Here is a 13,008-nt window from a genome sequence, read left to right as displayed (position 1 = left end):
CTATTTCTTATGTAATAAGTTGTACCCTCACTTCTTGCATACTGTAATTCGCTGATTGTCCAGCCTTCTTCGATGTGAACTGCCTAGAAGTCATTCGACTGTGGCGGTATAGAAGAATAAAGTTATTATTATTATGTCTTTGCAACAGAAAAGGCCATATACAAACATTAATGATTAGAATCTTACAAATGGGGACATATTTTACCACTTAAAGCATATATAATGCCTTACAACCCCCCTTTTTACAAAACCGTAGCGAGATTTTTAGCGCTGGTCGTAGCGGTGACATCTCTAACAATCATAGAATTCCTAAAAACTGTTCGAAGGTTTTGTAAAAGGGGGTGAGTTAAAAAATTACTTCTTTATTGTATGGCTTCATACTTTGCAAATTACTGTTTTGATTGATTTAATTATAATGTTATTTTGTTTAAATTTTTCTTGTATTTCAATATTATTAAGAGGATGTAGTCATTGTTTTGATTTGTTTCTAACTTTTATTTTTATGGTTGTATAATCTCAGCTTGAGCATTTTTATTGGGAAAGCATGCAAAAAATCAAACTGATTCAAGTAAAAGTCAGAGGGCAGAGTAAGTGCAGCACAAAGAGGCAAACACGATCCCTGAAAATCAAATGAAAAGATAACACAGCTACGGATTCAATTTTGGCAGAAAATAATGAGAAGCAGCTGCAAATTCTGCAATACTCAAACAAAGGCTTCAGATCTTTAAAAAAAAAAAAAAAAGAAAGACAAACTTCAGCAATATAATTACATACAGTGACAGATCGCCAGTGAAATGAGAAAGAACAGTCTGGCATCCTGAAACAAGGGATAGAGAGAAAAAAAAAAAGGCTTGTGCCAAGATTCAAGTCATTCACAGGAAATGAACAAGGCGCAGTGGCATATCTTTGCAACCTCCCCAAAAGTTAAAAAGACATTAAAATGCACAGGAGGGCTCAAGCTGGCTGAGTTACTGACTGGCGTCATTATTTGAGATGCCTCGGTCTAAGTGCAGCCTAAAAAATTATTTTTCATCCTAAACTAACTCCAGCTCCTGCAGTTTCAGTTACAAGGGGCATTGCTGAAATCTAGTGCAGCCTGTCTGCAGCCATTTGTGAAATGTTTCCTGGTTACTTCTATCCTTTGAACTCTTTGAAAGGCTCTTCAGCTTAAGCACAGCATGCAACAAAGACAGAGCACGAATTGTTTGTAGGCTCTCATTCCTACAATTTTGAACTTTTGATCATATATCCTGTGCCAGGCTAGAATGAACAACAAGGTTTTGGTGAGACTATTTAGGGCAGGGGTGCCCAAAATGTCGATCGCGGGGCAGGGGTGCCCAAAATGTCGATCGCGGGGCAGTGGTGCCCAAAATGTCGATCGCGGGGCAGTGGTGCCCAAAATGTCGATCGCGGGGCAGGGGTGCCCAAAATGTCGATCGCGGGGCAGTGGTGCCCAAAATGTCGATCGCGGGGCAGTGGTGCCCAAAATGTCGATCGCGGGGCAGGGGTGCCCAAAATGTCGATCGCGGGGCAGGGGTGCCCAAAATGTCGATCGCGGGGCAGGGGTGCCCAAAATGTCGATCGCGGGGCAGTGGCGCCCAAAATGTTGATCGCGGGGCAGGGGTGCCCAAAATGTCGATCGCGGGGCAGGGGTGCCCAAAATGTTGATCGCGGGGCAGGGGTGCCCAAAATGTTGATCGCGGGGCAGGGGAGCCCAAAATGTCGATCGCGGGGCAGGGGTGCCCAAAATGTCGATCGCGGGGCAGGGGTGCCCAAAATGTCAATCGCGGGGCAGTGGTGCCCAAAATGTCGATCGCGGGGCAGGGGTGCCCAAAATGTCGATCGCGGGGCAGGGGCGCCCAAAATGTCGATCGCGGGGCAGTGGCGCCCAAAATGTCGATCGCGGGGCAGGGGCGCCCAAAATGTCGATCGCGGGGCAGTGGCGCCCAAAATGTCGATCGCGGGGCAGGGGTGCCCAAAATGTCGATCGCGGGGCAGGGGTGCCCAAAATGTCGATCGCGGGGCAGTGGCGCCCAAAATGTCGATCGCGGGGCAGGGGTGCCCAAAATGTCGATCGCGGGGCAGGGGTGCCCAAAATGTCGATCGCGGGGCAGTGGTGCCCAAAATGTCGATCGCGGGGCAGGGGTGCCCAAAATGTCGATCGTGATCTACCCGTCACTCGCAAAGGCAATGCCGGTAGATCGCTGAGCCAGTGTTCTACCTAGCGTCTTTAGCATCTTTTAGCCGGGCGCTCTGCGCTCAGATGACACGCTTCCCCCTCAGCATCCTCCGTTCTTCCCTCTGGACCTATCACAGTTGAAAGTTAATTCCGGCAGCCTGCAGAGCAAACCCTCTGTCGCACATTCCCTCTGCTGCGGTCCCGCTCCCGACGTTAGAGGAGGTGTGGGTCCGCGGCAGAGAGAACGTGCTACAGAGGCCGGCGACAGCCTGCTACATTTGCTCTGCAAGCAGCCGTAATTAACTTTCAACTGTGATAGGCCCAGAGGGAAGAACGGAGACGAGGACAGTTGCAATCAGAAGGTCTGAGATCCTGACAGTCACTGTGTGCGGGAAGCAGCGGAGGTAAGGCTGTGCCCATCGCAAGGGCCCCGGTGGGATGGGGGTTGCTTTAGAGATGCTGGATCGGGGGGGACGACGACACAAAAGGACCTTAAGGAGGGGAGGGGGAAAGCAGCCTTGTACCAAAAGGGAGGGGGAAGATAGGGCAGATCCTGGACTACTAGAGGGGTTAGAGAGGGGAAACACCCTGAACCGAGGAAAGAGAGATGCCAGACTCTGGGGAGGGGGAAGAGAGAGTGAGAGAGACAAAGACCTGAACCAAAGGTGGGAGGACTCAAAATGTTAGCAGAAGGAAGATAAAGAGAAGGAGAAACCTAAAACAAGAGAGGGGGCAGATGTTGGACTATGGAAGGTGCAGACAGAGGGGGAAAGACCCTGAGGAAGAACAGAGAGATGCACAAACATAACAGGGGAGGGAGAGAGAGGGAGACATGTTGCCAATAGGGGTGAAGGAGAGAGAAAGAAAAGTTGGACTCCTGGAGGGACAGAGAGAGATGTTGGTTGGGGAATGGAATGAGGTCTGGAGGACAGAAGAGGTGCACTCGGTATATATATAAAGAAATATGGGGGGTCTTTTACTAAGGCGCGCTAAATTCTAATGCGCCCATAGAATATAATGGGTGCATTAGCACTTAGCGCGCGCTAAATCGGGAGAGTGTGGCGCAGTGGTTAAAAGTACAGCCTCAGCACCCTGGGGTTGTGTGTTCAAACCCATGCTGCTCCTTGTGACCCAGGGCAAGTCACTTAATCCCCCCATTGCCCCAGGTGCATTAGATAGATTGTGGGACAGACAGGGAAAAATGCTTGAGTACCTGAATAAATTCATGTAAACCGTTCTGAGCTCCCTTGAGAGAACGGTATAGAAAATAGAATAAATAAATAAATAAACAGTAAAAGAGGGGGGTATATGTTTAGTATTTTTATTGTTGGTAGATCCACCCAAAAACTGAAACTTTCTTTTCCCTCTCTAAAAGGCGTTTCCCTTGTAGGAAAACTAGGTTCTTCCCTCCCCTTCAGAATCACCCAGCTCTGGAACAACTTTACCTCCCCTCTTAGGAATCTGGCTCTCTCCAACTCTTCCGTAAACATCTGAAAACCTGGTTATTCTCAAAAAATGTAACTCCTCCTCCCTCTCTGGTTATTCTAGTCCTCTAAATTTTCTCTTCATTTTGCCTCTTCCTTCCACTGGAGTTCCTTTCTACCCTAACTCTTGTTAACCGTGTCGAGCTTTACGAATGTAGAGATGATGCGGTATACAAACCTAAGGTTTAGATTAGATTAGATCATTTTGACTTGGGCTCGCAAGCCCAAAAAGTGTGGGCACCCCTGATTTAGGGAAACTGTCCCTTTTCCATTTTGCCTGAAAACCAAAAGCAGTGGGTTATGTAATCAGACCAATTTAAAACCAATCATAGTAACATAGTAACATAGTAGATGACGGCAGATAAAGACCCGAATGGTCCATCCAGTCTGCCCAACCTGATTCAATTTAAAATTTTTTTTTTTTTTTTTTTTTTCTTCTTAGCTATTTCTGGGCGAGAATCCAAAGCTTTACCCGGTACTGTGCTTGGGTTCCAACTGCCGAAATCTCTGTTAAGACTTACTCCAGCCCATCTACACCCTCCCAGCCATTGAAGCCCTCCCCTGCCCATCCTCCACCAAACGGCCATACACAGACACAGACCGTGCAAGTCTGCCCAGTAACTGGCCTAGTTCAATCTTTAATATTATTTTCTGATTCTAAATCTTCTGTGTTCATCCCACGCTTCTTTGAACTCAGTCACAGTTTTACTCTCCACCACCTCTCTCGGGAAGTTTGATCATTATTGATCAAACTTCATTACACTACAACTAAGAGCAGAACATCCAAGTCAAGAGACAGTGGTCCTACTATGAGACTATTACAAGGGGAGGGGTCACCGGGCACTATTTTAAATAACGTAACGTAAGAACTTATTTCTAATCCGCAGTTACCTTAAAGTTCAATGCGGTTTACAAAAGAGTAGCTACAACACCATGATATAACCAGCACTGTAACGAACTTCCTACATCAGGGGTTAGAAGAAATAATAAATGACTGCTAACGAGATTAAAAATACTGGGTAATAAAACAGTGTCTTCTCAAAAGTCAGATACTATCAACAAATTTCAGTTGCCACAGTTTTGTAAGATGTCATCAAACCATACAATGCTTGTCTGAATTACTTTTCTTTAAAAATTCAAAGAGTGCTTACGTATCTTTTGTATGGACCTTCAGATGACCTAAAGGGTATAGACCCCAGGCTAAATTAGTCTTCGTCAGTCCAACTTTATTTATGATTTAATTATTTAATTTTCATGAGCATTTTAAGTTCATTTTGTTTTTTTATTTAAAAATTTCAATCTAACATCACTTAGCTCTAGCTTCTAGTGATGTCATCAGAACTTCACCTCTCCCGACATGCATGTCGTGAAGCAGCTCCTATGTTTTGGTAAGTTTGTAAGTTTTTAAGTCTTTGTATTTGCTGTTTCTAGACGGTTTTTGAATTTGAGATACGTCGGGAGTGGTTGGTTAGAAGCTGTGGAAAGGGGTATGCTCAGTTTATGTTTGTCGAAGAATTAAGTTAGATGGGTTTTCTTGTTACAGTATCCCTCGACCCTGAAGAAAGTTTCCGTATGTGAAACATGCATGTCGGGAGAGGTGAAGATCTGATGACATCACTAGAAGCTAGAGCTAAGTGATGTTAGATTGAAATTTTTAAATAAAAAAACAAAATGAACTTAAAATGCTCATGAAAATTAAATAATTAAATCATAAATAAAGGAAGGAGCGTCGGAGATGGGGGCGTCAAAAGCATTCCTTGGCAGGGGCGGGTCACTTGCCAGCAAGGGGGAGAGTGAGCATCTCTTCCGCTGCAGGAGGGGTGGGGGGTGGCGCGTGACTGGAATTTCATGTTAGCGGGAGAGTGTGCGCATCTCTTCCCCTGCAGGGGGGGGGGGCGTGTGGCCGGGATTTCAGGGCAGCAGGAGTGTGGGTATCCCTCCTGCTGCAGGAGGGTGGTTTGTTGGTTGACAGCCACTGTTGTGCTTTTGGGGGTTTTTCTTGACGTGTTTTTTTCTGCGCATGTGCCTATCGCTATCATGCAAATTTAGTGAATCTTCGCTGCTGTCTGCCGACCTCATCTGCATGTGTGATTTTTTAAAGAATGTCTCGCTTTTTTCGATTCGCTATCAAAACGGCTGCATTAGCAGACCGTTGCTTTTTAACACGGGTTTTTGAGAACCCTGACCTTATTTTTTTTTAAACGTATATGGTCTCAGTGCTGATTATATTACATTACATTACATTAGTGGCTTCTATTCCGCCAGTACCTTGCAGTTCTAGGCGGATTACAAAAGAAGGTAACTGAACATTTCCAGGAAAATTACACTTTAGGGCGCTGTTTACATAATTGAGTTTTTGAAGGGAAAATTACAAGAGCGGTGGAGGCTTTGAGGGGGAATTTACGAGGAGGGGGGAAGAATAAGGGGAAGTGTTTTGGTAGCTAGATATATTTTTTGAATAGCAGGGTTTTGATTTCTTTTCGAAATGATTTGAAGTCGATCGTTGATGTCGGCAAATTGGAGATGTGGTGGTCAAGTTTCGCTGCTTGCGTCGCTAGTAGGTTGTCATATATCTTCTTGCGCTTATATCTTTTCGTTATGTAATTCCTCAAGATGTTTATCTTCTTCCTAGGACTTATGGCTTATAGACCTAAATGTAAAAAGATGTCGTTTTGACAGCACATGATATCAGACTATGGTGGGCAGGGACCTTGAGTCTTAAATTACTTTGGCAACTGAATTGAGAACTGTCACTAGCTATTAAACATTTAGAAGTTATTTAAAAACCTGGCTCTTTTGCAAATATTTTTATTGAGATCATGGATATGGGATTTTCTGTAAAATGCATTAATTTATGGATTGACTGTAATTTGAATGTTCTACTCTGCCGTTATCTGCCTCGAGCTATTTGGGTGAAGCAGATTTTACATGCTCATTTTAAATTAAATTAAACTGATATAAGCAAGCCCATAGGTTGTAATTCTACTACTTTGAGTGGAGAAGATGATACACATGAAAAAAATACAAACTATAGCACTTTTCTATAATAAACAGGCTGAAAACTAATAAATCACTGATAAATGAGGGTACTACCTTAAAAATTCTGTACAAAAATTCCTCTTAATGGAGCAAGACAAGTATGTGTTATAGGACTATAACCTCCCATCCCTTCATCACTCCTCCACCCCCAATGTTTTCAGTGCCTTTCAGTTGAATTGTCGCTTAAGCAAACACAGCCCACGCTTATGAGCCCTGTCTGCTTTCATCTGAATCTCTGTGTTCTATAGTCAAGCATCGCTCTTGTAAATCTGCCCCAGGTGTGCAAGGCAGTCAGCACAACGGAGAACAAAAACAGAAACTGAATTCCAGCTACGAAATGTTTCTTAAAAGCTGAAAAGCGCCCATGATTTTATTGACTAATGTTCTTAGATGACTCACATTCTTATATATGCCAGGTATTTCCAAAGGCTTATTCTAAAGGGATTTCCATGGATACAGACATTTTTTTACCATTGTGCTTTGAACATTTCCATCGTTTTAGATCTGCATGCACAACTGACCTGCCGGGAGATAGCAAGCTGTAGCGCCAGGTAAAAGGCTGCCAGATGGTCCGTAGGCGACAGACTATGGGCCCTGAAAAAAATGAAATCAAAAACACAATAAAGTATGAAACACGACAACAAAGTGGTCCATCCAGTCTGTCCATTCTCAGCAGATGACCACATAGAGGACAACTGTTTAAGTCATTTTTGCACATACGTAGCCAACAGCGAAAGAGTCTGCGTGGAGCATGGGTAGAGTTTTTAAGTATAGGTGTAGATTATAAAACACACTAATGTATGTACTTACTTGATAAATTTAGGCATGGACGTTTACCGTATTTCCACGCATATAACGCGCGTGTTATACACGATTTTTACAAACCGTGCATAACCTTGCGCGTTATAGGCGTGAGTGCATTTTACAACTTTTTTTTAACATAGTTCCCCCCCCCCGACGTCCGATTCACCCCCCCCGCAGGACCGCTCGCACCCCCACCCCGAAGGACCGCTCGCACGCACACGCACCCCGAAGGACCGCTCGCACGCACTCCCACCCGCACCTGCACCCCCACCCCGAAGGACTGCTCGCACCCCCATAGCCTCCCGACCCCCCCATCATGTAGAAGCTCCTACCGTTGTCCTGCTGCTTCCTCTTGGCGGTCCCGGCCCTTCTGTGAGCCCTGCATCTGCGCTGCTTCCTCTTTTGGCGGTCCCGCCCTTTCTCTGATGTCAGAGAAAGGGCGGGACCGCCGGAAGAGGAAGCAGCGCAGACGCAGGGCTCACAGAAGGGCCGGGACCGCCAAGAGGAAGCAGCAGGACAACGGTAGGAGCTTCTACATGATGGGAGGGGGGTCGGGAGGCTGTGGGGGTGCGAGCGGTCCTTCAGGGTGGGGGTGCGGGTGGGAGTGCGTGCGAGCGGTCCTTCGGGGTGGGGGTGTGAGCGGTCCTGCGGGGGGGGTGAATCGGACGTCGGGGGGGGGCATCAGGCTTTCAGGGTGGGGACAGGACTTCAAGGGGGAGAGGAGAGTCGGGGCGGGCGAAAGGAGAGTCGGGGTGACCAGAGGAGAGTCGGGGCGGGCGAAAGGAGAGTCGGGGCGGCATGCGCGGTATATAAAAATTTATTTACATAAATTAGTTTCCCGCGCGCTATACCCGTGTGCACGTTTTACACGGGTGCGCGGTATATGAGTGAAAATACGGTACATCTGCTTAACAGCAGAAGTAAATTTCCAGGTCTGCAAGGCAGACGATTTTTGCCGTTTATGCTAGAATTTTATTTTTTTTTAAAAAAGCATAGGTGCCTATATGTCTTTAGTAAATAGCGTTTACTTGCTCTCTTAAACCATGGCACCCTGTTATACAATTGTTCTCATAAATTCTTATATCCAACTCAACTTCAGCTTCCCCTTCTCCTTCTTGACACCATGCCTTCCATATCTAGTTTTACTAGAGGAATGTCTTGTCAGACTTGGGGGGGGAGAGGGCACTAACTTAGATTTCAGTAAGTTTTTGACATAGTTCCACATTAGTGACTGTGAATTAAATTGATGCTCTCGATCTGGACAAAAAGTGACTGAGTTAGAAACTGGTTAAGTAGGAGAAGACAAGAGGGTAGTGGTAAATGGAGGCAGTCAGCCCTGTGTGCCGCTCTGCTGCAAGGAAAAAGAAGAGGACTTGAGCCGCATCAGCCGTCACTGCTTGCGGGACCAGGCAGGCAGCCGCGTCTAGCGAGAGGAATGAAATGGAATGAAAAAAAAAAAGGTAACCGGGAGGGGGGAGCCGTGGCCTGCCCTGCTGAATTAAAAATCGGAAGAGAGCAGGAAGAGGCTGGGCCTGCCTGCCTGTCTGGAGGGGGGAGGCCTGTCTGTCTGCCTGGGAGGGGAGAGGCCTGCTTGCTTGCTTAGAGGGGCTGCCTGGAAGGGGGAGGCTTGCCTGCCTGGGGGGAATGCCTGGAAGGGGGGGGAAGGGGAGGCTTGCCTGCCTGCTGGGAGGGGGGAGGCCTGCTTGTTTGCCTGGGGGGGATGCCTGGGAGGGGGGAGGCCTGCCTGCATGCCCTGTCTCTACCTGCCTGCCATCCACTAGGCCTGTTTGCCCTGTGCCCTGTCCTGGCCTACCACTAGACCACCAGAGGGTGGATAGAGTACAGAGCCTGGCAGGGATGGAGGACAGGTTGCAAAGCTTGGCAAGGAGTGTGGGGTTGGGTGCAGAGCCTGGAAGTGAGAATTTGGTTCAGAATGTTTTCTTTCTTATTTTCCTCCTCTAAATCTAGGGTGCGTCTTATGGTCAGGTGTGTCTTATGGAGCAAAAAATACGGTTTATACCAATTGTTTGCATATTTTTCTGGGACATTTGTTTATTCCTCTAATAAATAAGATTCATTCACACTCTGGCATTATTCTTCCAATAAGATAGCAGTAGTCAAACCTCAGGGAATTATAAAGTTCTCTAGCTACGAGTCCAGGATAATTGCGGCACTGTGATCATCTGTGTGAACATACATTTACTGCACCTTGTACTACAGCAGAAATCTCACATTTTGATGATGGCTCTGCATAGAACAGAAGCATAGGACGATCGATCCTGCCCCGTGTTGCCACTAGACCACCAGGTAAGGTCTGGGGAAGGTCCAATGCAGAGTTTTGTAAAAACAACAAAAAAAACCAACCCCAAAACACACGGATTCGGAGGGGTTACTGTAAATCAATATTATACTGTATCATATTAGGAGACACAGATTCACAGGGACTATGATAAATATTCTCCCTTGTATGTTTCTCAGAGTTATAGCAGGATGCAGGAAACACTGGCATAGCCACTCAGGGGCATAGCTAAGGGCGAGCTTTGCCCATCTAATCTTGGCTCAGGCCCAGTCTCTCTCACAGCACATGTGGTAGTGCCAGGGTCAGTCTTTGTCAGTGCGTTGTCACCTCCCAAAGCCCCAGTTCCAGAGGTGGGAGGCAGGCCGGGCTCGATGGCAAGCTTGCGTAATCGCACTCCTCCAGGGTGGGCCTGACCACTTTGGGCTCAAGCCTGCCCAAAATTGGCTGTCTAGCTACAATAGTGCAGTCACTTATCACCAGGAATAGGAAAAAAGATGGCATGGAATTTCTGACTTAATCAAGTGAGCTAATATGTTGTTTAAAATGTTAATTTTAAAGAACAGGTGTTATTAAAAGAACACCAGTCTGAAGGAGTTTGTTGTTTTGCAAACCTCTCTCTCATGCTTTAAGTAACAGCTTTGGAGATGCAAGAATTAAGCAACATTAAAGACATAGAATCTCACTTGAAAGACTTAAAGTATCATTTTGATGTCACATATACTTAAAGTATACCGTATTTTCGCGGATATAACGCGCACGTTATACGCGTTTTTACGTACCGCGCATACCCCTCGCGCGTTATATGCGTGAGCGCGGTATATAACTTTTTTTTTTCAATCCGATCGGCATCCCTCCTACGAACCGGTATCCTCCCCCCCCCCGCTCACCCCTCCCCCGCGATCCTACATCCCCCCCCAGCACCGCAAAACATGCCTTACCCGATTGGGCACCGGCACCAGCACCAATGCACAGGATGTGCCAGTGCCAGTGCCCGAAGATCCTCCCTCGTTGGTTTGGGTTGGTTTGGGCTGGGCTGAGCTGGGTGGTGCGGTGCAGGAGAGATCCTCCTTCTTCCTGCGCCGGGCTGGACTAGGCTTTGAGCATTTGCGCATGCTCAAAGCCTTCTGGTCTCGCTCTCTCCGAGATTTCGAGAGAGCGAGACCAGAAGGCTTTGAGCATGCGCAAATGCTCAAAGCCTAGTCCAGCCCGGCGCAGGAAGAAGGAGGATCTCTCCTGCACCGCACCGCCCAGCTCAGCTCAGCCCAAACCAACGAGGGAGGATCTTCGGGCACTGGCACTGGCACTGGCACATCCTGTGCATTGGTGCTGGTGCCGGTACCCAATCGGGTAAGACATGTTTTGCGGTGCTGGGGGGGGGGGATGTAGGATCGCGGGGGAGGGGTGTGTGACGTGAGCGGGGGGGGGGGGAGGATGCCGGTTCGTAGGGGGATGCCGGATCGGATTGAAAAAAAAAAGTTGTAAAACGCGGGTAAGCTAGCGGGGGGGGGGGGGAGGATGTCGGTTCGGAGTAGGCGGGAGAGGTTTTAGCATGCGCGGTATACGCGTGTGCGCGCTATATTAAATTTTTTTTACATAGATTTGTGTTCCCCGCGCGCTATACCCGTGTGCGCGTTTTACACGGGTGCGCGTTATATCCGCGAAAATACGGTACATTTTGGTATCTAAAAGCGACACATAAAACAGTCTGTTCCATTTAAGAGCTGTCAACCTGTTCTAGAAGAAAGCCAAGATTATTTTTGGGGGGGGGGGGAAGCAGCCATTATAATCATAAGTTTGTCTTGCATGTAGTTTATCAAAGGCTTTTCCCTCTTTTTTTTTTTGGTTCAAACCCTTGGTTTGTATTTTACATGTCAGCATATTTTTTATTTTATTCTTATGAGACTGGTTATGACTATACAGTAAACCCCCTTGAATTCACGGTTTGCGAATCACGAATCGCAGACTCAGTAATTTGCGGTATTTTCTGATCGCCTCTTCCTGGTGCTAAAGTCAAGCTACACCAATCAGGAGCTGCTTTGATACGCTATCTGGCGTAGCCTGACTTTAGTAGCAGGAAGAGGCGGATGGAAAATACTGAGAATGATTTTCAGCAACTGCTGGCGCCCCAGCTGCTCTCTCCTGCCTTCGATCAGCTCCTAAACCGCGGTTTTTCAAAATTCACGGGAGTTCCTGGAACGGAACCCCTCGCGAATTTCGGGGGAGTACTGCATTGTGATTTAGGAACACAGAAACAGAACATAACAGATAAGGGCTGTAAACCCACTTAAGTCTACCTAATTTCTTCCTTAGGGAAGTGACAAACACCTCAGCTGATCCTTGGATTAGAGAATGACAAAGGGACAAATTTGTCCCTGTCCTCGTGAGATCTATCTCCATCCCCCTTCTATCTCTGTGCCTGCTCAATCCCTGCAAGATCTGCTCTGATCTGCACAAACCTTGAACACTTATGATTTTAAAGCGTTTGAGGTTTGTGCAGATGACAACGGAGCTTAGGCATTGGTGGAATAAGGCATTATGACATCACAATCTGAGCTCTAGAATGTTGCTACTTAGGATTTTCAAGTGTTTGAGGCTTGTGCACATGAGGACGGAGCTTAGGCATTGGTGGAATGAGGCATTATGACATCACAATCTGAGCTCTAGAATGTTGCTACTTAGGATTTTCAAGTGTTTGAGGCTTGTGCAGATGAGGACGGAGCTTAGGCATTGGTGGAATGAGGCATTATGACATCACAATCTGAGCTCTAGAATGTTGCTACTTAGGATTTTCAAGTGTTTGAGGCTTATGCAGATGAGGACGGAGCTTAGGCATTGGTGGAATGAGGCATTATGACATCACAATCTGAGCTCTAGAATGTTGCTACTTAGGATTTTCAAGTGTTTGAGGCTTATGCAGATGAGGACGGAGCTTAGGCATTGGTGGAATGAGGCATTATGACATCACAATCTGAGCTCTAGAATGTTGCTACTTAGGATTTTCAAGTGTTTGAGGCTTGTGCAGATGAGGACGGAGCTTAGGCATTGGTGGAATGAGGCATTATGACATCACAATCTGAGCTCTAGAATGTTGCTACTTAGGATTTTCAAGTGTTTGAGGCTTGTGCAGATGAGGACGGAGCTTAGGCATTGGTGGAATGAGGCATTATGACATCACAATCTGAGCTCTAGAATGTTGCTACTTA

The 13,008-nt window shown here is 46.7% G+C and overlaps 1 protein-coding gene across 2 annotated transcripts in view; it reads right to left on the bottom strand.

Moving 5' to 3' along the window:
- TTC7B (tetratricopeptide repeat domain 7B) overlaps positions 1-13,008 on the bottom strand; it is a 416,190-nt gene that overhangs the window by 197,375 nt on the left and 205,807 nt on the right. For both annotated transcript variants that reach the window (XM_033951913.1, XM_033951914.1), the window contains exon 14: positions 7,224-7,296. In XM_033951913.1, coding sequence (XP_033807804.1) covers positions 7,224-7,296 — 73 coding nt within the window. The remainder of the gene's footprint in view (positions 1-7,223; positions 7,297-13,008) is intronic.

Source organism: Geotrypetes seraphini, chromosome 7, assembly GCF_902459505.1.
Source record: "Geotrypetes seraphini chromosome 7, aGeoSer1.1, whole genome shotgun sequence".
NCBI lineage: Eukaryota > Metazoa > Chordata > Amphibia > Gymnophiona > Dermophiidae > Geotrypetes > Geotrypetes seraphini.
The sequence above is the reverse complement of the archived record's forward strand: the minus strand, read 5'-3'. Positions and strand labels throughout refer to the sequence as shown.